Genomic DNA, 24,435 nt, shown 5'->3' with positions numbered 1-24,435 from the left:
TCCTGAACACATCCTACTATTCAGTCTTCAAATGTCTCTAGGGTGCAACTTCTGATCAGACAGAGTCAGAGTTAAGCAGGTTTCTAACTAGAATACATGTTGCACCTTTGTGTTAGTGACAATTAGAAAAGCTTTTAACCAGCTTCTGATGGTGGTTTTGGATCCTCGCTCCCTTGAGGCTGACATGAATACACATATGTGGGGCCTTAACTGACACAGATAGCTCCACAAAGAAAACAGATATACAGTAGACTGGGAAAAGGCCTCCCATCTCTATGACAGTGTGGTCATTCCAGTAAAAGCCCCCACCACACACACAGACACACACACACACTCATCTGTGCAACCACCCTTAGCGTCCATCTATAAACGTCCCAAGTCTCTGACAGGGCTGTCAGCGTGCACCACCACAGGTGGGGGAGGGAAGGAAAACGAGAGGGACAGAGGAAGAGAGAGAAAACAGGGTTTGCTATGAGAGAGGATATTCGAGCGTGCAAATTCATACAGTGGTTGAGGAGAGAGGACAAAGAGAGGAACCAGGAGGAATGAGTAGGAGGAGGATTCTGCTTATGGAAAACAAGAATGGAGCCGTTACATAAAGAAACATGAGTATGGTTTGGGGGCTTATGGAACGACGCATTTTTCCATCCTTCTTTCCTTTTTGTGTTTTCCCCAGTGATCAGAGACACCCAGTGCAACCCACAGCTTACACTTACAAATGCGTTTCAGAAAATCAATGTTTTTTTTCATGTTTTTTAATATACCATGTGACATATTTTCATATGATTACATTCCCTCTGTGCATTTGGGACACTGTCTTTCTGTCCTACTTTCAAACATGATGCAACACAGTGAACCCTGGTGCAAATCATTGCGAGAGGCAAAATAACACAACAACTGGGTGAAATTCCAGTTCATCCAAATCCTGGATGGAGGGTGCATGGACTCTGTACTTTCGCACACAAATACACACACAAAAGCAGTGTGTTGAAGAGGATTAACGCGGGCTTGAATTTCAACAGAAAGAATCCCTGTCTACAAGCACTGCGGAGCAAATCTGGCTTTAGAAACTTTCCTCATCTCGGAGCATCCTGGTACAATAGGAGGTTGCACTTAAAATCCTGCAATTGAAACATGTTCATTTTTGAGGGTACGAGGGCACATTTGCAGCTGGATTATCAGCTCCTGAATCAAAAGCGACATCTGCATGGACAACAGGCACAAACTCTTTTACCGAAGAAAAAAAAAAAAAAAAAAAGGAAGACTGTGCATTTCACTTTCTGTATGCATTTTGTTAGAAGTGGCAGAAAATTGCGAGTTCAAAGTATTTCATTTGTTCTAGGTATGTCTGCAGGCTAGCGTGTATCTGGGAACACCGACTGGAATGCACATTATCTACAGGAATGTCCACTGATATCCCGCTATGTGTAAATGTTTGCTCATGAGTGAGCTAGAGAGAAAAACGGGAGGAATACATGTCTGTGTGTTAGAGAGAAAATAAGAGGCCGTCTTCTTCAGCCTTTGTATGAATCTTAAGTAGTCCCATGTTGAGGGAGGCTTTGTTCGCTATCACCGTCGGGGGGCACGTCCTCCAACTTTTCCCCTCACTTCCTTTTGGCGTAACATTTATCATTCTTCCACCACGAACAATCATCCTACAACATGGACTAGCATCAAGCGCACAATAAACTTACCATCCCCACCCCCTTTCGCCCCTCTCCGGTTGCTCGGATACCTTTCATCCGACGGGACAGCTTGTCAACAACATCATCACTTACTTAGAAACTCCAAACCTTCACTTCACTTTGCTTTGATTTGGCCCAGCAGAGCCTTATTAAAAAATACTGCTGCATCTTGTTTGCAGGATAAAGCTTCCAAGAACATCTTTTTTTTCTTGTTTGCCTTTTATGTTGCATCCAAAACACTTAAAAATTTCCAAAGCCTAAATGTCTGGCTCTGCAAAAATTGCAATGCATGCTCTTAAGGGAATGGCTTAAGTGGTGCAACCTTCTAATTTGCAAGAGAAACTCCCCACTGGGCAAATATAGCATTATCCAGCTCTACTAACCAACTTAAGATATTTTATACTGACATTATATTGTGCTGGTGTTAGCCGCGGGTGCTACCCTGAGGCCTGCTGCATAAAAGACAGAGTGACTCACCAGATTTCCCCCTTTTCCTTCTCTCTTTCTCAAAACAGGTGCATTAGTAATAAATGGAGAGATGCTGAAGGTTGACTAAGTGCATACAAACACTAATTCACATCAACATTATACTTTCCTGTATGCATACAATCCTCCTCTGCCTCTCCACTAAGCCCTGCACATGCATCCATTATCACTACAATCCATCACAGTATTCTAAAAACAACCTGTTTCTTAGGTTTGGTGCTGGCCGAACTTTTTTCTTCTTTTTTTTTACTACCCCTTTCACTTGCTGTAACTCAAGCACATAATAGGCCTGGCCTTGTTTGGCCTTCGCCGTGTATTTTGCGCCTATCCCTTTCAGCTGACTGGCCCACACCACTTATTCCGCTTATTATGAACGCTGACAGCAGATTATTTTGCTTACTGCACCTAAATTCTCTGTCCTCTCTGTGTAGATCGAATCCAACAAACAGCAGAGTGGGAGACAAAGGCAAAGTTGACAAAAGAGACAAAAAGAGAAAAGAGATAGGGAGCGGGTCCAAAATGAAAAGAGGGAACAAGGATCCACAAAAAAAGAAATAAAAGGGAGAACACAGAAGGAGCAAAGGAAGAGGTAGAACAGCAAAGGCTCCAAACCTTTTAAATGACTGTGTTTTGTCAGGGAAATAAAGACCAACTAACAGCAGCAACATACCAGCACAGTGAACGAGAATGCAAATCAGCCCTGATGCAAATGTCATACGTCTTCGGGGGTAAAACAGACTGTCTTTATACCAACCCCCCAGCACAACACACTTCTCTCTGTGCTGCCAAAACCCCCCGATTCTCCTCCACTTCTGCACTGAAAACACACTCACACAAACACTTCCAGGAGACAATCTTGTGCAAAGCGAGAGAAGTGTAATCGCAGGGACAACATCATCTTCTTACTTCACGCTATACAAAGGAGCCACAGAGTACAGTGGGCTCCTTACACAAATACACAAACCACACTTCTGGAAAAAAGATAAACTGCTTACTTGTCTGTCATCGCGTCGGCTAGCGAATACTGATTCATTAAAACTCCTTTTCACTTTTCTTCACACAGTTGGAAACGGTTGAGGGAAAGGCCCAGGGCAAATGTCACAACACCAGTCTACAAGAGAGAAACAAAGCAATGTTAGTTTAGAATAAATCATTCATCATTAACACCTACTGTAGGCAGACAAGAATAGATGATATCAACAACCGTATTTACACAGTGATCGTATCATGGGGCCTCTACGAAGTCTTTTTTTACACTGCTTTTGCATTTTTGCACACAACCAAATAACAGCAACATCATCCTGCCCCAGTGTGGGAGTTTACATAGCATGCTGGCATTGCAGAGACAAAAGAGGCGTGACGAGCATGACATGTAACGCAATAGCATCAGCTTTTTTGAGTTAGCTGCTAACTGCAAGCAGCTACTTTTCAAATCTGCCAGCAGTGGGTCGCCCGCATAATACAGAGGCAGTGAAGAGGCAAGGGCTGTTAAGGTGACATAATTTAAAGCTTTAATTTCATTATCAATTAATTGTTTTGTCTATTAAAGTAATAGTGAGAAATAGGGGTGTGCCATATCATCTCGTTCACGATAATTCTGGCACAATTTTTAATATCATATGACAAATTCATATCGTGATACTAGCGATATTTCAACTTATTGACGTCATACTGTTACCCACAGCAACAACAAATATGGCTGAAAGGGAAATTATTACCAACTCTGCAGTAGCTTGAAAAAGAGGAGCGGCTTCAGTATTGTAGCATAAAATGTGGTGTTGTTAAGCCCTGGACTTCTCCCGGACTCTTTTGGCAAGTTACTGCTCAGTGGGAACTCATGCAATGGCTCTGCCGGTAACAGCACAGGATCTCTCCAACTTTTCTCTCATGCCATGCCCACACGAAATCAGTGTCATAAAGTGATTTTGTCATTGACCTTTGGTAAAGTAAACCTACGTGCTGCTTGCAGTTCGACAAAAAAAACGACATAAATGTGAATGTGCAACAGTTATGGTAGCATGACAGCCTGTCACAGGTTAGAGCGTGATGAGTAGAGGAGAAATGGCAGAGCATAAAAGGTCCAGGTGGAAAAAAAAGCAACTCAATCATTTAGGATTTCGCTAAAAGAGTGACAAATGCCTGCCATAGCCCAAGTTGATGTATCCAAAAAGCTGGGTTTTAGACCTCTGGATGAATAAAACAAAAAGATGTTCGGTCAACTATCATTAATGACAAAGAAAAAACAAATCCTGATATCGGAGAAGCAAGAACCAGGAAATGTTTGCCAATTTTGCCTGGAAGACGAATAAAACCATGAATCGATTCCTTTCGGATTAATCTTCTGGTAATCGATAGTGTAACTGTGTAATTATCATTATAAATACTTAAACACTGAAAAGCAGGTTGATAATTGATAATAATTAGTGTGCAACATAATTGCACACTATTAGTAAAGTGGTTGTAATGGTGATTTAGTTCCAAGTTTATGCCTTTTTCTCATGAATTATGTACATTGTTTTCTTCTATAAGCATGTAGGTCAAGTAGCTAGATGATTAAATGTCCTCTGATAAGCTACAAATACTTCATAAAAGAAATGTTTGAGCAAATTGCTTTGATTGTGCTGCTGCATAAAATCCCCCAAACAGGCCGCGGTCCAGGCTGCTGGGACTACAGCTAACTTTGCAGACACGCTTCACTTGCTCACAATTAGCCTAGCAAGCCCTGGTCTCTTCAACTTTCTGGGGGATACTGTTACCATAGTTACCTAGGCAGCCAACCAGCCAGCTAGCTAGCATAAATAGAGTGCACCAAGAAATCCTCCAGGCAGACAGTATGAAGCCAATCAGAGATGAAGAATGCATTGTGTGACAGAGGCGCTGATGACAAATGCTGGATCAGTGCAGCTGGTTCATCACCCGGCACAAAAGCTTGCATCATCCATAAATCATCACTAATAAAAAGATAATATAAATTATCAGGAGGGTGTGACAAATGCCGTAATTTATGGAAATCTATAGACAAACACCTTTGCTAATGATGCATATTTGGGAATGCACATAAATCAGCAGCTATTCACTGCCAGCATTCACATTTTGAAATTTTAATGAGGCGATGAGCTGAGGCGCATCCTGTGTCCTGCTGGCTGATGTGCAACCTCCAAAAGTGGTATTAGCTCTTCAGCTTATCTGCCTTTTCAGAGATTACGATAGCAGCACGTTAGATTTATAGATTATACCCAGTTATGTGTTAACGGACTGGCATTACACAGATTGTGACCTGCCAGAGTGGGATTTATGTTCCATAAGCAGATAAAGGTTAGATACCCAGTTAGATACACCAAATAGACCTGAAGCAGAAAAGGAAAGCTTTTTAAATCATGTTTTACCTCCGAAATATGTCTATTTCAGTTAGTAATCCGCTGATTAACCAAAGAGGACTTAATGGTTTTATGGCTGTCAGCTACAACTGGAGGGAGACAGAGGAGTGAGGGTAAACCCCACCCAATCCTATCAGCCCCAAACCCAGACAGACAGCCACCAGCATCAGAGCCAGCCAGCGGCAAGCTGTCTGTGGGGGGATCTTGGCTCAAGAGGCTGACGTGCCTCGTCTTCCCTGCTTTCTTTTCCCCTCTTCCATGCTGCATCACCCCTGAACTCTGTATCTGGAAGACCTCTTTTCTAGTGTTTACCTGTCAGTCTGTCTCATCATTTTCCTGCCTAATGGAAGCTCTTTTTTCCATGCGCCTGTCTTCAGCGGAGAAACAGGCATTAGCTGTATACACCCAAGTAATCTCTAGTAATCAATTGAGTTCCATTTCCTCTGGACTCTCAGCCACTGTGTTTATGGGAAATATTTACTAAGGAGGAAAAACTCCAACGTCACAGTTACCATCTGAGAAATTTTGACAAATTGGGGTGAAATCTGAAAGATTTAGGGGAGATTCTTGGGCTCATTCTTTGTCGAGTTGCCACAAGAATGTTATGGATGAAATGTCACAGCATTTCTCTCCAGAAGCACAAGAAGTCTATTTCCAAATGACATTTCCATACATTACCGAATTGTCGAAATATGCCAGAGTCCATGCTTTTGCACAATGTGGCAATCCACCCAAGTATGAGAGCTTTATATGAAAAATGTCACGTGCTCACCCATGCACGCTGCTGTGATGATGTATGCAGTGTTTTCCTGCAAAGCCAGGAGTTCCTTACCCAAAGCCCAAAATTACACTGATGCCTTCTCACGCAAACAATGACACACAGCCTGGATGCTGGCACTCAACAAAATACTGAACGCAGAGTGCAACAGTCAAAATGTGCTGCAAGAAATCTGCAGCTGGTGGTTTCAATAAAGGCCATGTGAATGCCAACAGAGAGAATGGTTTCTAGCAGTGCACAGCTGAGATAGAGATGTACTCAGAGGCAGAAGGACAGTGCTCTTTGAAGTGCAGCGATAGCACTTTGAAACACATGATAGCTAGCTTTGATCTACATAAGCCCAACACTCACAAACAATTAAACCAAGCATCTTTATAAAGTGTTTCAATGCCCAGTTAGAGAGAACAACTTATGGCATGGTAGAGGAAAATTTGAAATGTCCAACCTCGGAGGGCACTCCTTCCTCTCTTGAGGGAGATTTATGAACTCCTGACAACAGCCTGCCAAGAAAACCCAAACTGTTTCCACAGCTAAAGCTGGGCAGACACCGTGTGATTTTATTGTTCTTTTAACTCACACTTAGACACATTTTGATTCAACCTTTCTGTCAGCAAGACCTGCGAATTTTATGCTCACACTGCACAGATCATTGACCTGCCACGACTTGGCTGATCACACTTGGTTATGTCTAGAGACAATTGCAATAAAGTTTATTAAAACAAGATGGCTGCATCCTGCATGTTGACATAAAGATGGAAAGGCAGCGTTACTTCGTGCAATTCTTTAAGAAAAATAGAAAAAAAGTGGAGCCGCAGATGTCTGGAAGATGCAGACAATATGGTCTAAATTCAGTTTAATATCACAGCAGTGTCAACCTTATGTAGTTTGAGCAACAGCATGTGAAATACTACTCCAGTGATATTAAAACAAGCTCACCGCAGTTTGGAGCGGATCTCTTGACAGCAGATATGATGGAAATCAGAACATGGAACTGGTCAGACCAAGAGACAGCAGACAAGAATTTTGCCAGATATCAATCTGATGGTTAATCAGGCTTCGTGATCCAGTGACTGCACACCAAACAACAACCAATCTGGCAGACATTCGGCTCTAAAATTAGTCGGGGGCGACCAATTAAGGGCTGAAATCATGCTCAATCCATACAGTGTGTGCCCGGCTTTACTGTGAACAAAGCAGCAAACAACAGTGAACAGTCTTCTTTAAACATCTGAAATCTTAGCTCAAAAAGTGCAGCAAAAAGCAGCTGATCTAGGTGAGATATGTGGGTATTCTCACAAATAAAGCACAGCACAGTCCCACTCACTGCATCATGAAAACATGCCATCCACCACAACACTGAATTATTTACCTCCCAAACGCAATTTGAGTAAAAATAGCACTCCCTGTCCTGAAGACCCTCTCAGCTGCACATAGTAAGCATAAAAACATATCTGGTTGCTATGGCAGAGGAACGAGGTGTTGACATTGTGAGACGCCAGCAGTCGACACACTTGCACGAGCTGTTTTGCGACGTGAATCTTACCATAATCTGAGCAGGAGAGCTCCTGCAGGTTGACAGAGGAGAACGCTGAATGAGAGGCTCTTCCAACCTGCCTCAGTTACACTGTTATTACTGGGAGAGTCAGCGATGGTTTGCATGACAGATGAAAAAAAGAAAATAGAATATGATCATCCAGCACGAGCGGTCTGTCACCTCCTCCCTCTCTACTCTCCGGTCATGCTCCTTCTTCTCTGTCACTCCCTCCTTCGATCTCCCTCTGTCTCTCTCTCTCTTTCTCTCTATCGTGCAGGATAAACACTAAAAAAAAGCACAACAGGCTGCAAAGGGTGGAGAGACAGCGCTTGCATTAAAGGGATGTTTCACTTAAACGCATGTCAGTGGCAGGCTGTCTTCATGTGAGTGTATAACAAAACGCCCAGGTTTGCCTTTCCCCTGTCACAGCAGTCAAAATGCTGCTCGCCAGTGGGGAGCGACGGTGCAGAGATCGCGCCTCTGGAAAGCGTCAATGCACACAATTGCTGAGGAGGGGGAGGGGGAATTTGGGGTGGCGAGTGAAGGGAAGGAAGATGAGGGGGAGGGGGTTAAGGTTGGGGTAGTGTGTATCTGCATCTGTGAGGTTGTCTATTGTTGTGGGGACTTTTTTTTGTGAATGGGGACTGCAGGTCCAGCTGCTGCTCTCTCTCAGCACTGTATTTAGCCCTGGGTGATATATACCCTCTGTCACCTTTTTATCAGAGACCTCCTGCGTAAACTTGTGCAGTCTAATAGAGATTCAACACAAGTTTCAACTTAAGAACCCTACAGGTATGATTTATGGAATGGCTGCTGCATTAATTTAACCTAGCTGTATCTAATTAACTGGCAACAAACATGCACGCAGTTTAACTGTAATAGTTTGCATCCTCAGGCGATGCATCGTTGATGCTGGCGCCCATCCTTTCAAATCAAACAATGAGCCACAACAAGGAGAAAACAGTAAATTCTGTCGACTGCAAATTAAGTTTCTGTCCTGCAACATCGTCGCTATGCAAAACTATCACCTATAAACAAATGCTGCTTAAAGTTGCAGAAGGACAGAGAGCACCTTCTCCATTCAGCTGTGAAACACAGTGATATCCTCCACAGTAACAGAATGTACTGTATGTAGTCCAGCTCCCTGCTCCATTCCCTTCCAGCTCCCTGCTCTCAGCAACACAACGCTGGGAACCTTTTCAAAACATCAAGCAAGCTGTCAATAGCGCTGCAGCAACGCATCAGTAAGCTTCCTGCACTCTCAGTAAAAGCAGTCATAGCTTTGGGTGCAGCATCTTGGGAATCTTCACTGAGTTCCTGTGCTGCTTTCATAAATGCAATTATACTCCTGTTGGCGCTAATGCTTGAACTGTTGAAACTATTAAAGCGACTGAGCCTTGAAGGGTGTGGTCCGTTCTTTACCTTTATTGTCACCTTACACGCTACACAAAGACAAACAGGAAACCAAGCTCAACATCCAGTGTTTGTTTTTGTATTGGCTGATCTGAAACCAATGTTCAATCACGAGACAATATTGCTGAGACATCCCAGGAATGCAGCAATGCATTATGCATGGCCAGTAACACATGGGCGCACACATAAAGCGCCGACATATGCCACTGTCTGCGGCTGATATGGAGCCAGATGCTTTTCTCTTTGCCAATAGGAAATTATTCCAGCCTGAGGGGTGCTGGGGTACTAAGGGTGTGGCAGGGGAGGTTTGTGTGTGTTTCAAGAAGAGGTGGGGGTTGCCCCAGATGTCTGTTTCGTCGAGCCAGCACAGCACACCTCAACATCAGAGCACTGCAGACTGGCCCCTGACCTTTACCCTTTAACTCCTGCAGGACCAAAACAATGAGGCTGCTGCAAGTCATACATCAACCTCACCTAGCTTGTTTCCTAAAAGACTCTAAGGAAACTGTTGTCATGTGCATCTTTCAGCATATAGTGCATGAATCCGCTTTTACATCTGGAACCTCCCGTCTACAACAAGCTTGAGACGCGCCCTCGTTGAGGACTTGGCTCAGATTCCAGAGTTACTCTCTTATCCTGAAGCCTCCTTACGGTATCTGATCCCATTTGATTCGGCAGTGGGAGCCTCTTGCGACCGCATGCATTTGCCAACGCCATGGACGTCCTTCCGCATGGAAGACAAGTGCTCCAACCACTACACTATGGAGGCCCCTTCAGTATGTAGTACGTATGATTTCGAAATAAGACGATTTTGCCCCATAATCAAAAATACATATTTGTCCGCTTACCTGTAGCGCTGTTTAACAAGCTAGATTGTTTTGATCAGCCATCGAGATGTCTGCCTTTTTTCCAAATAATGGGCCTAGATGGCACTCAGCTTTTAATGCTCAAAGCACCAAATAAATAAATAAATACACTGAAAAACTCAATAGCAATGTCTCTTTCTAGAAACCATGACCCGGTTTGTGAAGATAACCCACAGACCTTGTTGTTGGCAGTTTCAAGTAGGAACTATTTTCTTTGTGCCAAACTACACCCGTCAACTGTATCACAATGCAAAATAAGGAGTGCATGTACTCAAAGATGAAAGGCTCATGCTGATGACTGCAAGATGTAGCCTAGATATTAATGGCATCATCCTCATTGAGCTGTAATGTTAACTAGCTCAGTGGTGCTAGGTGAGCTAGCAGTAGATGCACGCTTTCTTCTGCACTGTGATATGGTTAGCCGGTGTAGTTTGGTAGAAAGAAAATAATTCCTACATAAAACTGCTCACAACAAGGCCTGTGGATTATCTTAAGTAACCAGGTCATGGTTTCTGGAAAGAGACATTGTTGTAGAGCACCACAAGCCGAGTGCCATCAGTGTCCATTATATTCGAGAGAAGGCAGACATCTCTATGGCTGATATCTCCGACACTCAGCAACTCACACCAAAACAATCTAGATTAATAATAGCACTACAGGTAAAAGGAAAAATATGTATATCTTGATTTGGGGGTGAACTGTCCCTTTAAAGTGAGGCGTTATTGCAGAGTCGACTGCCGGGCAGATTCCTGATAATTAGATTGCTAATGAGCAGGAGGGAAAAACAAGGGGTCGTGTGTGTCCGTGTCAAAGACATCGCACCTTTTACAGTGACCTCCACAGCAGGAGGTGAAGTGCTACTGCCCGCACCATTTGCAGGTATTTCAGCCTTTTCTACTCGAGGAGACTGGCTGACGACCAAACTCAGCAGAGGGGCAGAGAAGAAAGCCTCTGAGGGCTCATGAATGGTCACCCCCGAAATCCATTAAGAGCTTATTCAATTACCTGACAGTCACTCACTGTAAGCATGTGAAGAAATGTGACGTCTCCTAAAAGTCTCTTTGAGGTGGTCGAATAATTGCATTTGGATCTGAAGAGAAACACCTAAAACGCAGTGTGTGTGCGTATTTGTGAGCTCCTATATGCAACACTGGATGCACTCCAGTACCAATTCAATGCTCCTAACTTTTTTTTTACAAGAGAGAAATCTGACAAACAGCCAGGGCTTGGTCTGAGACCCAAACAAGGCATCCAAGTAAATAACCCCTGACATCCAAAACAAGCGCCATTTTTGCACAAAGTTCAAGTTTAAAACAAAGCTCTCTTTCAGCGACGCAGCTCCTGACTAAATTCCCATTTCCCACCCATTTTAAATTGATAATTGATTTAAAAAGAGGACTCTACAGATGAGTTTGCATGCTTACGTGTGGTTATCATTAACAAGCAGGAGTGTTCTGTGTAATTTCATTTAGCGCATGTGAATCCTGTGCTTCCAATGAATGTGGGAAAAAGACAAACAGCGACTTAAAGATAGCTCAGTTTCTCCACTAATAGAATTTAAACAAATCAAACACAGACACACACGTGTTAAAAATAGCATAATTAGCTTTCCTGAAATGGGAAGTCCCGGGAAAGCAACATGTGTGCAAAGATTTCCTCCTATAAAAAGCAGGTAAGGGAAAGTCTACAAAAAGAAAGACTCCAGTTTACCTTAAAGACTGTGCAGTGAAAACAGAATGGAAAAAAGATTTGCATCTATTTTCACACAAAATAATACATCTACCGTATTTACCCTTCTTTCCAATGGCAGTTCCAAACCCTGCAAGAGTCAATGACAGCCTTGCAATGCAAACACAACCTCTAACCTGAGGGGAAAGTCAGTGTGACAGACAGAAATGCCTGAGCCTCTCAGCGGCACGCAGCCACTGGTTTAATGATTTGTCTGCTGCTGGTGAATGATCACACAGCAATATCCTGTTCTGGCTAGCTCTGCGGGCCCCCCTGAGGGTCTGGCTGACATAATTCTGGCTTGCCCGGGTGCCACTGAAGCGCCAGCCAGCCCATCATATTGACAAGATCCGGGTGGCTGCCCCCATGCCTGATACGACCTAGCTGAGGACCTGTGGAATCAAAGTCGATGAGGCAGAAGAATTACGTACTGAGGGATGTCATAGCCTATGCATTTCGGTGAGACGCTAAGCGGTAGAGGAGGGGCAGTTAATGCCGCTAACGAAGCAGTGGAAAACAGATTTAGAAAACACAACAGCTGTATTTAAGGGGAAAACTAAATAGCTGGCATGTTACAAAATTCCAGAGTGCTTATGCAATGTAAGCCTGTATATAACATGATGGGTGTTTCCTTACTCCTAAGTGAGGAGCATTCAGTCCTTTAATCATATGAGTGGCTCATATGACTCTGACTCTGATATATAGGCTCATAATGAGCCGGTGTCAAATGTTAAAAAGAGTGTGTGGGAAAGACAAACACTGCAATTTCACAAATTCTTCTGTTTATCAGGAACGTTGCTGCAACTAATGATAAGTTTCATTAGAAATCAATTTATAGATTATTTTCTTGATTAATAATAAATCACAGTTTCCTGGAACCCAAGATGACGTCTCCCATTAGCTTTTTTTGTATGTCCCACAGTCCAAACCCCCCAAAATATTCTTTAACTTAAGACAAGGGAAAGCAGCAAATCCTCACATTTGAGAAGCCGAAATCATCAATTTTTTTGCATTTTAGCCTCAAAAATTATTTCAGCAAATAATCAATATGGAGCTGAAACAATTAGATGATTAAAGGAATAGTTCACCCCCAAGTGACCATTTGAATATCAATTCCTCTGCTTCACAAGGCTGTATTCGTGAAGAAAGCTTTGTTTTTCTCGTATGTGTCCAGTGAACGAAGAATCCAAAAAACGGAGAAAATTCTTGATGAATTTAAGTAAAAGGGGTCCTTGTTCACTAATTATCAATTCTATAAATACAAATTAAACTTTTGAGAGCCTAGTACTTGAGTTATATAATCAGCTGCTTTTTGGTCCAATGCATACATTTTGCTGCAAAAAAATAATGACTGAGGCGAGTTGAGCAGACTGAAAACTTTTTCTTATTAGATCCAACAGATGGTGACAAAGTTTTTTCTTAGAGTTAAGTTTTTTTTCTTAAGATTTTACCGCAATATTGAGCATATCGCAACACATTTAAAATTGCAATAATATTGTATCGTGATTAAAGTATTGTGATAATATTGAATCGTGGAGCCTCTGGTGATTCCCACTCCAAATAAATGAGACTTGCATTACACTGCGCAAGTTTTGCTGTGTTACACACCGAGGCAAATTACTTAAATTCATCAAGATTTTTCTCCATTTCTGGATTCTTCATTCACCAGACGCATGCAAGAAAAACACAAATTCAACGTAACATGGGGTAAATATTAAACGGTCATTCGGGGGGTGAAGTTATCCTTCAAACAATTAATCAGTGGACATAAAATTACAATTGAAACTTGTTTTCAAAGCAGAAATGGACGCTCTTCAACTTCTTAAATGTGAATACATGACAATAAATTGAACATCTTTGGGTAGTGGTTCGGACAAAATAAGCTAAATGGAGTTGCCCTCTCTGGTTTTCAAAATTGTGATGGTTATTTTGCTCGAACTCTTTAATGTTATAAAGCACGTTTCATTGACTGAGAGAGTAATCAGCAGATTGATCAATGATAATCAGTTCACTATAATTGAATTTAAAAAAGCAGTCTCACATCTGAGAGGCTGGAATGACCTTATGTCAGGCATTTTTGCTTCAAATCAATTTTCTGTCAATCAACTAACTAATTAATTGTTTCAGCTGTAATCCGAATCAATTCACATTAGAAGTGGGGCTAGTGAAGGAACCCGTCTGTCCTTCGGTCTCTCCAAAGCCTGACTTCATTGCAGGGTTTAAGAAGGTCAAGAGACGAACCACGGTGATGATGGTGTACTTTGAATTATACTGCAAGGAGCCAAGAGAGTCACACAGAGACACTGGGACTTGAGTTAGCCAGGCCAGAGGGCAGATGGTGAGACAGACAGCAGCTCCATAACCTCTTATTACTCTCTCCAGTCCACAAAGCACCACAGCAACTTAGACTAGACATGCATGCAGGTGAAAGGTTTATGATCATCCTCTGATGGCTCCCAGCTGCACTGGCCTGCCCTCCTACCCAGGCTCAAGATGCCTTCCAGGCTGCTGCACAAACATATCATGAGACACACAGCGGTGTATGCAGCAGGGGTTTGGATGGTTTGATGCTCCAGCCAGTCTTCATATAAACTGTGGTAACGTGGCTATGTGCTTCAGTGCTGTCAATTAAAAGTCTTTTGTTGCTGCAGTCAAAGAGCACCCTTGATTTATGCATGCCAAGGGTAGAAACCCCTGAGTGACCTCTGAGTGCCAGAATGGCATTTTCAAAGTGCAAGGGGAGTTTAATCTTTAAAAAGATTTGTGTGAGCACGGCTGGTGAACACGTAATATTATATTCAGGAGGTATTTTGCGCTTCAAGGACGGTGACAGCAGCGAGTGCGTGGACTCTTGGAGCAACCAGTCGTCCGTTAACATCTTAGTTTTTTACGCACCTCTGCTTTACAACGTCGCGGGAAAGTTTTTTAAAAGTTTTTGCGACGTGAAAACGGAGAGAAACGTCAATTATAGCGATGTTTTTAAATTCTTTTGTGTCTCGGTGGGGGTTTGGGCTACAGTGCAACAAGTGCAGCTGAGCGAGTCCGCGACAGCACGCATGAACACGAGCAGCGGGGCTCAGGCTGCTGAAATAACTGAGCAATTTGAAACAGGAAAGTCCCGACGCTTCTCTGCTAGCACCGACCAAACTGTGCACTGGAGTTATAACTTGTGTCGTTACTCACCGTGGAGAAGGTTTCCTCTTTGTCCCGGTGTGTACGGAGATGTGCGTCGGTACAGCAGCAGCAGCAGCAACAGCAGCGTGACAAAGTTTGGTTGGTCGCTCTCTCTCAGCTCAGCATGGCGGCTGGGGCCAGAGACTGGATTCAAACCTCTCCGGGCTGTGATATCAACAGACAGGGGGAGGGTGCTGGGTGCAGGGTGCTGGGTGCAGGGGGAGGAGGTGCTGGTGGTGGTGAGAGACCCAGTGGTGACAGAAGTACTCAAACCTTGTATTTAGAAATACTCGATTACAAGTAAAGGTCCTGCATTCAAATTTGTACTCCACTACATTCCAGAGGTAAATGTCATACTATACAGTTATCTCTTAATTTGCAGATTTAAAAATAATCAACAAATTAATTTTGATGTATCGGTATTACATAAGTAAAAGATCTGAGTACTTCCTCAAGAGTCCAAGAGTGGATAAGAATTTTTTTTTTAAAAAAGAAAAAAAAACTTTAAACATTAAAAAAATATATATATTTCACGAAGTTATTGATAAATATGTTAATAAATTAAACTACAGGCCTACTGAAACCCTCTGACGGAAAGTAACTAAGTATTTTATATCAATAACTTTACATTGGTACAATTTTGAGGTAATTATATTTTGCTTAAATATTTGAATTTTTATGCTACTCCACTATATTTATATGCAGCTGAAGCATGGTCACATTGTGGATTAAAAAGTCAAAGTATGATGCATTATTATGTAAAACTGACACAATATAAGTAGTAAGTTAAAATTAGCTTGGCCTTCTCCGGCCACAGGATTAAAACAATGTTCATGTGTTAATGCAACTGTGGTTATAATCTAATAGTATGAAATATAATAACACTCTGAAACAGCTGTTCTGCACTGCTCACAGAACTTCTGTACTTTTACTTTTTTATTTTTATGCAGGACTTTTTGAAAGACTTCTTTTTACAGATATGTAATTTGTGTGGAGAATAGCTTACTAATCCCTTTCATTTTAATTCACTCTTTCAAACCCTGCAGATCTCCAGAAATATGAGTGAGGACATGACCTCAGTGTCCTCTGTGGCAGCCGGTTACAGCAGTCCTGGTGAAGAGTCAGTTACCTTAAACCTTTGGCTGAGGACACTCTGTAGGTGGGGCCAGTGGGTTTAAAAAGTCACTGTTGGAGGTCAAAGGTTACACAACATTTTCCTAAAGGAGAAGTGAATCAAAAACACAGTGGAGGAAAGACAGGCTGACCCTTGTCTCATTGTGCAGGGCAGAGGAGGAGGGAGAGGGGCTTTCCATGGCACTGCGGCCCGAATACAATACCATCTTTGACTGAAAGACAGATTGCTGCTGGTGGAAGATAGAACAGCGTCGCATTCTACCTCTGTGGCTGCTTTGTGGGCTCACTGAATAACAAATGTTGGGTAATTTACCTGCCCCGGTTGAGCTGCGGTAAGCCCATAATGCCCTTTTTCTTCGCCGTATCCTTAAGTATGCCAATACTCCCAGGCATCATCCGCTATACTACAAATTGTTTATTTTCATATCAGCCCCTGGTGATTTGGGAGCTTAGGGTATGAAGGCTGGCTGGAGTTAAAAGGGGACGGTAAGTGCTGCCTGAAATGAATACGTAAAGCAGCTGGGTTTATCTTCACTCTGTGACATGTGCTGCTAAGAGAAAACAGGTGACCGAGGAATGTGTGCTGAAACCCAAACGTAATACTGGTGCTCAAATGATTTGTCACCACTTAGACAAATTCACATTTTCAAAGATATATTATTATGTACTTACCTGTTTTCTATATGTAGCTGTTTCTTGTGTTGCTTGTCCCCCTTTTTATATTTATTTTATTTTTTATATTTTAAATTATACTCTGCATAAGAATGACATTTAATGCTTAACTTGTAGATGTTAAAGGAAGACAGACACAAAGACACCACACAGTGAAGCTTATTTTAATGCTGCCTTAGATAAGAATATCAGATAAACACCCCAAATGTAAATGTAACAGGAACAGTGAGTCACTCACACACACACAATGGATGAGAAAGTAATAGAGTTAGGTGTAGATTTACAGTGTAAGTACATGATCTTCATGCCTGAGTTCTTCAGACACACCAGTTGGATATATTTAGAGTCCCTAGCTGGTGTATCCATGCTACAAGGCAGACCACAATTATTCACAACACTAGAAGGGCCAGCGCTGGTCTGAGATCAGTCAAGAGGGGAGTGCGTGTGTGTCGGCTGGTACAAGATAGGATCGACACCACAAGAGTCAGAGGTCGGTCCACTCATAGTAAGAATATAGGCCGTAAACTCTAAATTTTGATACAACCCCATATGGTTTTGAATACAAGATACTTATGAGGTCTCGCAGCTGTAAACAGAGGTTAAAAGAGTCAGTGCTTAAAACTGAGGTAACCTTCAGTGATTACTAACTGTCAGCTAATCAGAGACAGGTCTTCCCTTTCCCCCGCTACTGAAGAAATGTAACAAACTAATATTACAACAAGCAATAAGACAGACATTTGCTCAATAATTACTTGTGGTATTGTTTTATTATGTTTTTCAGACACCTGATAGTTGAGCAACTATCTTAAATCCCATGAAACAGAAATAATTCCTATGAGACAAACATACAGAAGTGGAAAAGGGCAGGAGTTTGTTGTACCTTCTCACTTGAGTAAATGCAATGGCATATTTTTTTCATATGTAAGCTTATTTATTAGCTCACATATTGCCCTAAACTGATAATAGTTTAATATATAACTTCTGGTCAGGTTAGTGAAAGACTTTAGGAGGTGACATGATTATTTTTGCAATAGAGAATAACTATGATTGTATATAAGAGTGCTACAGGTTGACTTACCCCAGTGTGACAAAGCAAAGCAGCACCATCTAGTGGCAAATGTCGGAAATGTCATCCATATATTGAATGAACCATTGCCCTGCTCATGCATATGGTTGTATCTTGCACGTGCACAGATCCTATAGGTCTCCCTAGTTGTTGCTTTAGTTAGAGGCCCAACGAATATTATGCGGCAACATATATTTATATATATATTTATATTTAAATTGTTACATCAGACACTATGGAGGGTTTGTGATATAGTGCCAGAGGGGATATTGGATTATTTTCACCGGAAATTCCGCCTTATATCCAATAAAGCACTTAACTGCGCCCCCTGGCGGGCAGTGTGATGTAATTGACCTCAGGAAGACTTTTGAACCCCACCTGACTTGAACCATAACGTCAGAACTGGGCAATAGCACCACATCTGTATATGGAATTTGGCTGCAAGTTAAAATAAGGTGAATTTGTATTTAGTTACCGAGGATGTCAGACGAAAATTATTGATCTGACATGTTTGCACAGGGACAAAGAGGTGAGGCTGTGAAACACTACACTCTTTGACTGTGCAGATGATTTGGCTAAAATACATTGAAGTGTATTATCTAAAAACATATATCACATATATCACAGTAAATGTCTCTTACTGTGAATCTTCAATTAAAAGCCTAGTCCTAGTGACAAGCCCAGTCCCTTTTACTAGTGTGGTGTAGCTACACATTTTGACAAATAAAGGCCTGTCTCAATTAGACACCTAGTCTGGTTGCCAAGCAGTTCATTTTTATAGAGGTTGTTCGGATGTATAAAAGTGGGTTGTTCGTTACCTCAAATTATATGTCCCTTCCTCAATTACCCTGTAAGTTATATATATTCCTTTAGTCCATAAGTCATCAGATCAAGAGAATCAAAAGGGTTTTCCTTAAAGATGAATCCAAGTTGTGAGCATTGTTTCAACAGGATGGGGTTGTGTCGGTATGCCGGGTGACATAATCCTCAAGTGTGCTAACTCTCTTCTCTGATGCGCTGTCGGCGCTAGATCAAATGAATGATTCATAATTAATATATCATCTGAAGCCTCATTTTTATACAAGTAATATGCATACTGGTTTAGATAAACAATTTGATTATATTTCCTGATCTTTGCTGAGCAACAGTTTTGTGTGAACAGACTTAAAGGCCTGTCCCAAATATAGGCCTGTTGATTTCAGTAGTTCAAGAAAAGAGTAGCCCGGGCTACTAATTGAAGTATTTAATTCACATCAATATGGTCTTCATTAGGGCGGCATGGTGGTGTGGTGGTTAGCGCTGTCGCCTCACAGCAAGAGGGTTCCCTGTTCGATCCTGGGTGTGGGAGCCCTTCTGTGTGGAGTTTGCATGTTCTCCCTGTGTCAGTGTGGGTTTTCTCCAGGTACTCCCCCCCCCCCCCCCCCCCCCAGTCCAAAGACATGCAGATTGGGGATAGGTTAATTCATGATGCTAAATTGTCCATAGGTGTGAATGTTTTAGCCCTGTGATAGTCTGGCAACATGTCCAGGGTGTACCCGCCTCTCACTTTATATTCTTCTCAATGTCAGCTGGGTTGGTACTAAGTGCTGCATCAATACAGGACATTTATACATAAAAAATGTCTGCTGACAATATCAGGCAGCTCATTTAAATTATGGACTACTAGGGTGTCATTTTCCATCATAACCCAGACTTCACAAAGCAACAGGTATCTCTTGTTGGGCCCATAGGGACTTGAGTAGGGAACCAGAGGTTCGTTGGTGCAAGTCCCTGTCCAGACTGAATATGAAGCATGGCTGGAGAGGTGCCAGTTTGTCTCCTGTGCACTGCAAAGGTGCCCTTGAGCAAGGCACCAAACCCCCAACTGCTTGGGGTGCCTGTCCATGGGTAGCCCCCGCACTCTGACATCCTTCCATTCAATGCATGTATAGGTACTGTTTGTGCATGTGTGTGTATTTCCGGCTTGTGTGTATATGATAACAGTGTGAAATAAACTTGCCCTCGGGGATTAATGAAGTATATCTTCTTCCTCTTCTTCTTGTTTTTGTTCTGTCAAATTTAACAGCTTTACAGTCTGAGAAATACATTCATTTTTATCTTATTTTGTTACTTAAGCCTTTGTCATATAATATATAAAGAAATTACAAATGTACTGTGAGTTGCTATGGCTTTAAATATTTCATCACCAAATCTAGCCCATGTTTAGAGTGATGTTATTATATGCAGTAACACAGGACCAAGCAGATGGAGATGTGATCTAAAATGCAGTATCACACCATTTTAGTTAAACATTTAATATTATGCAGTGGCTAAAATATAAATACAGATTTCAGTGGTGTGAATATGGACAGAAATTGGGAGGTTGTTCTTTCACTTTCTATGGGAGCTTTAATTTTTTGGTGTATTACTGCTGCCAACAGTGATGGGAGAAGTTGGTCTGCTGTGATCCTTTATTTAAGTAAAAGTACCAATACTGCAATGTAGAAATACTCCATTACAAGTGAAGTTCTGTATCTAACATCCTACTGAAGCAAAAGTACGTTAGAATTTTTAAAAATGCAATGAAAGGTCTAGTGTGTAGGATATAGTAGCATCTAACCGTGAGGTTCCAGAACTGAAACTTCCATATGTAGATATAAATGGCTCACTCTTACTGAATACACAACGGTTCTTAGTTTCAGGTGATTATACACTCATGAAAATCTAGATATGAATGTTGTATACCTTTTCTACTAATAGATTGCCCTAAATCCTACACACTGGACCTTTAAAAATATAAAAAGGAAAAGTACTTGTTCTGCAGTCCACTGTGGTTGGCATCTTATTATGTTTTATATTGTTAATAATGATGCATTAAATGTGTACACAGCATTTTACTGTTGCAGCTGCTTAAGGTGAAGCTATAACTAGGCTTTATTTACAGTTATGTAGTTTAGCCCAGTGCTTCCCAACCTAGGGGCTGAGTCCATCCAGAGGGTCATAAGATAAATCAGTGATTATTTGGAGAGGAAAGGAAAAAAAACTGAACTCCAGTCAGACTCGAGTTACAAATTTGATGACTTTATATTTGACTTGACAAAATCAAAAAAAGACTTGCAACTCAACTTGGATTTTAACACCAATGACTTGTGACTTCACTTGGACTTGAGCCTCTCGAGTTGGAAATACTTGATACCTTCCCCCCACCCCAAAGATCAAAAAGGGTGCTATTTAAATGTGTGCCATGAATCAATTTCCTTCAATTTCCTGAATCAACACTATTGATTCGCAGCAAGTTGACACTTAATTCCCAAGATGATCCACTTTGTTTGAGCCTATTCGATAGCCTCCAATCAAAGGGCAAGAGAGAACCATGAAGAACTACATTATGTTACTGAATGCCAGTGGGAAAATGTGATACCAAAGACAACTTTGTTTGCATGCAAAAAAGTGGTCAACAAAAAACAAGTTGCATATGTTAAGTGTGCGGGTGAAAAATTATAAACAGAGACTCAACAACTTCCAGCATACTTGTTTTAGCAAAAAGGGGGGGTTCCCATTTTAAAAAGCAATTATTTAGACTATACACAAGCAGCCTGGCATTGTGGCAGATAGATGGATAAGATTGTAAACAGTTGTGTCTATTCATCTGCTTCCTAAACCATCCAGTTAAATGTTTATAATCATTACCATTTTTATGACCTCACGCCCCATATTGGTGAACACTACCTAAGCCAGTTTAAGATGTCATGAAATTACCGCAACACTTCAATTAAAAGCCCGAGCTATTAGGCTATTTGCTTGAATCACTTAAATCAACAGGCCTATATTTGGGACAGGCCTTTAGTTCATTTCACACGCATTACATGCATTTGATCTAGCTCCAAAAGCCAGTGCATCCAAAAGAGAGTGAGTTACGGCACTCAGGGATCACAGCACCCGACATACCGGCACAACACCACTTTATCCTGTTGAAACATTACTCACACTACTTATGAAAAACCCTTTGATTCTTTTGATCTGAGGATCCTTACGGACTAAAGGAATACGAATGACTTACAGGGTTATCAAGGAATGGACACATAATTTGAGGTAGCCAACAACCCAGTTTTATACATCCGAAAAACTTCTATTAAAAAAAAGAACTGCTTGGCAACCAGACCAGGCGTCTGATTGATACAGGCATTTGTTTGTCAAAATGTGTAGCTACACCAGGCTAGTAAAAGGGACAAGGCTTTTAATTTTAGTTTTTATGGTACTCTGTTCTTTAAAGGGCATTACATTTGGTGACGAGTGCATTACAACTTGAAACTCAAAGTTTAGAACTTGGGACTTGACTAAGGATTTGCCTGTCTTGACTTGGGACTTGATCGCAAAGACTTGAGACTGGCCTACATGACCTGCAAAACAATGACTTGGTCTGACCTTTGCAGAGTTCAAATACATAAACCTGTATTCATTTTCTGGATTTTCTTAGTAATGTTAGATTTTTCTAGTTGAGTATTGCATAATTTTACTCTTTGGGCCTCAAACAGTTATTTTAATGAAAAAAAAAGTGACATGTTTGAGGAAGTGTCTGTGGCTGAACTGCTAATAACTCATCAGAAATATGATAAAGTGCCCCAACTACACACTGCTTTTTTTGTTTGTTTAAATAACAGATCACAAATAAAGTAAAATATTTAGATCCAGTGTGTTTTATTTCACAAGTTTATCATATGTTTTAAATGTGAAATATTAATCTCCAAGGTAATTTATCAAATAGCCTAAATGTAGTGTAGTATAAGTATAAAGTAACATAAAATGAAAAAACTCAAGTGAAGTAGAAGTGCCTCAAAATTGCACTTAAGTACAGTACTTGAGTTCATGTACTTATTTACTTTCCAGGTAAATTAATCTATAAATCTGTAAAATGAAAAAGTACCCATATTAGCTTCATAGCTTTAGCATTAGCAGTGCAACAAAAACAATGAATGTATGCCCCTTTCTGCGGGGCGGGCAACAGCTCTTGCTCCAATCAGGCGCCTCGGCGCTGTCACGTGGCCCCGTGTGTCCAATAGCGAGCCGCAGATTACCCAGTTTGCCGCACCCAGTGGTGTCTGGGCGGAGCGACGCAGGGACGACGAGCGCAGAGAGATAAACCCACTCTGAGATCTCCAAGGTAGGGATAAAGATAGTGAAACCCACCGTCCCGCTTTCACCGAGTTCACATATTTCATCATTTCATCAAAGAGAGGGTAAGCTCGAGAATAACCGTGTACATGTCAGCAGTGTGTCCGCTACAACATAGCCCGTGTGTGTGTGTGTTTTAATGTTTGTCCCACAGTGTCGTTGTGTTTCAGTGTCGCGAGCTCTCACTGTTTTGCTAATGTGTTGCTCGGTGCAGTCTGCAGAGAGGCGGCTGCTGGGCACGTTTTCACGCTGTAAAAAGACTATTCCTGCGTTTTTACTCTGGTTAAACGCACTCTCCTATGTTCAGACGGCTTCCTGTGCTGAAAAACAACAGCCCAGGGATACACACTTTGTGCCCGGTGTGTGTGTGTCGTTAGCCCGCTGCCCGAGCAGGCCTGTGGTTGCATTATTTTGCATTTCACACGCTCAGTTACTGTAGCTATGTAATATGGGCTGCTTACTGTACGTCGATATGTGTCCTCATGCAGTGTATTTCCATCCTGGGTGTGTGTGTGTTGAAGCAGGAGGATGTGGGATTTATTCAGTGGTGCGGTGATGGAGCAGTTTCCTGTTGTACGGATGCCACAATGTCCTGCATGATAATACAGTACATCATGTTTTAAATTGAAAGCACATCACTTCTCATCCTGTCTTTTTACAGTATGAAAGGAAACACCGTGCCACACTGCATCAGATAAAATACTTTATTAATCTCAATGGGAAATTGTGCTACAGTAGCCAAATCACAAGTGAAATTAATTATAGAAACAATATAGATACCAAAAACTATAAGTAGAGACAGAGATAAAACATGCACCACACTGTTAACTCCAAATATACAGTGTACTCTGACAGTGCATGGACACACTGTACATTAGTAGTGCAGTAAAGCTATATCATGTTAGCATATACCAGAAGTGGGTTGTCACAAAATGTATCACCAGAAACAAAAATGCCCAATTATTTGCTGTTTCAAGCTCTGCAGATGTGATAATTTGTCGCTTTTTTAATATTTTATACAATAGTAGTGGATTTTCTGCAAGTTTTGGGCTGGTGGTCGGTCAAAACAATGTCACCTTGGACTCTGGGATTCTGTGATGACTGTTTTTCATTATTTTCTTGCATTTTATAAGAATGCATGACATGCAAACAAAAACAATATAATAATCATTTTGATGGATATTGCAATTTTGACACAAGTTGCGATTTTAGTGGGTATGATGATCATTTGTACATTTAATTTCTTACGGAAAAATATGAAATTCATCTATCTGAAATATGATTTGCACCACAATGCTTCGGTTATAAAGGTATGTTGTGACACATTTTACCTTTATTGAAAAATTGCAGCTCCTGCAATGTGGATATTGC

General features: G+C 41.5%; 2 protein-coding genes across 17 annotated transcripts in view; one reads left to right on the top strand and one right to left on the bottom strand.

Annotated features, from left to right (window-relative positions):
• The window catches only part of sema4d (sema domain, immunoglobulin domain (Ig), transmembrane domain (TM) and short cytoplasmic domain, (semaphorin) 4D), a 51,079-nt gene extending 35,881 nt beyond the window's left edge, over positions 1–15,198 (bottom strand). For all 7 annotated transcript variants that reach the window (XR_007570460.1, XM_050053039.1, XM_050053042.1 and 4 more), the window contains exons 1-2: positions 15,051–15,198; positions 3,167–3,282 (exon numbers count right to left, since the gene is read on the bottom strand). Coding sequence is in view for 5 of the 7 variants with exons in the window: in XM_050053039.1 (XP_049908996.1) it covers positions 3,167–3,204 (38 nt within the window). In the remaining 2 variants the exon portion in view is untranslated. The remainder of the gene's footprint in view (positions 1–3,166; positions 3,283–15,050) is intronic.
• A 7,795-nt stretch (positions 15,199–22,993) lies between these two features.
• add1 (adducin 1 (alpha)) overlaps positions 22,994–24,435 on the top strand; it is a 33,850-nt gene continuing 32,408 nt past the window's right edge. For 9 of the 10 annotated variants that reach the window (XM_050052507.1, XM_050052514.1, XM_050052505.1 and 6 more), the window contains exon 1: positions 23,004–23,129. The gene's annotated coding sequence lies outside the window, so the exon portion shown is untranslated. Of the gene's footprint in view, positions 23,130–24,435 lie in introns of all 10 variants that reach the window. The other variant, XM_050052506.1, reaches the window with a different exon arrangement.

The sequence above is a fragment of the Epinephelus moara genome, chromosome 9, assembly GCF_006386435.1.
Source record: "Epinephelus moara isolate mb chromosome 9, YSFRI_EMoa_1.0, whole genome shotgun sequence".
In the NCBI taxonomy this organism is placed as follows: domain Eukaryota; kingdom Metazoa; phylum Chordata; class Actinopteri; order Perciformes; family Serranidae; genus Epinephelus; species Epinephelus moara.
Note: the sequence above shows the minus strand (reverse complement) of the source record. Positions and strands in the feature narration are given on the sequence as shown.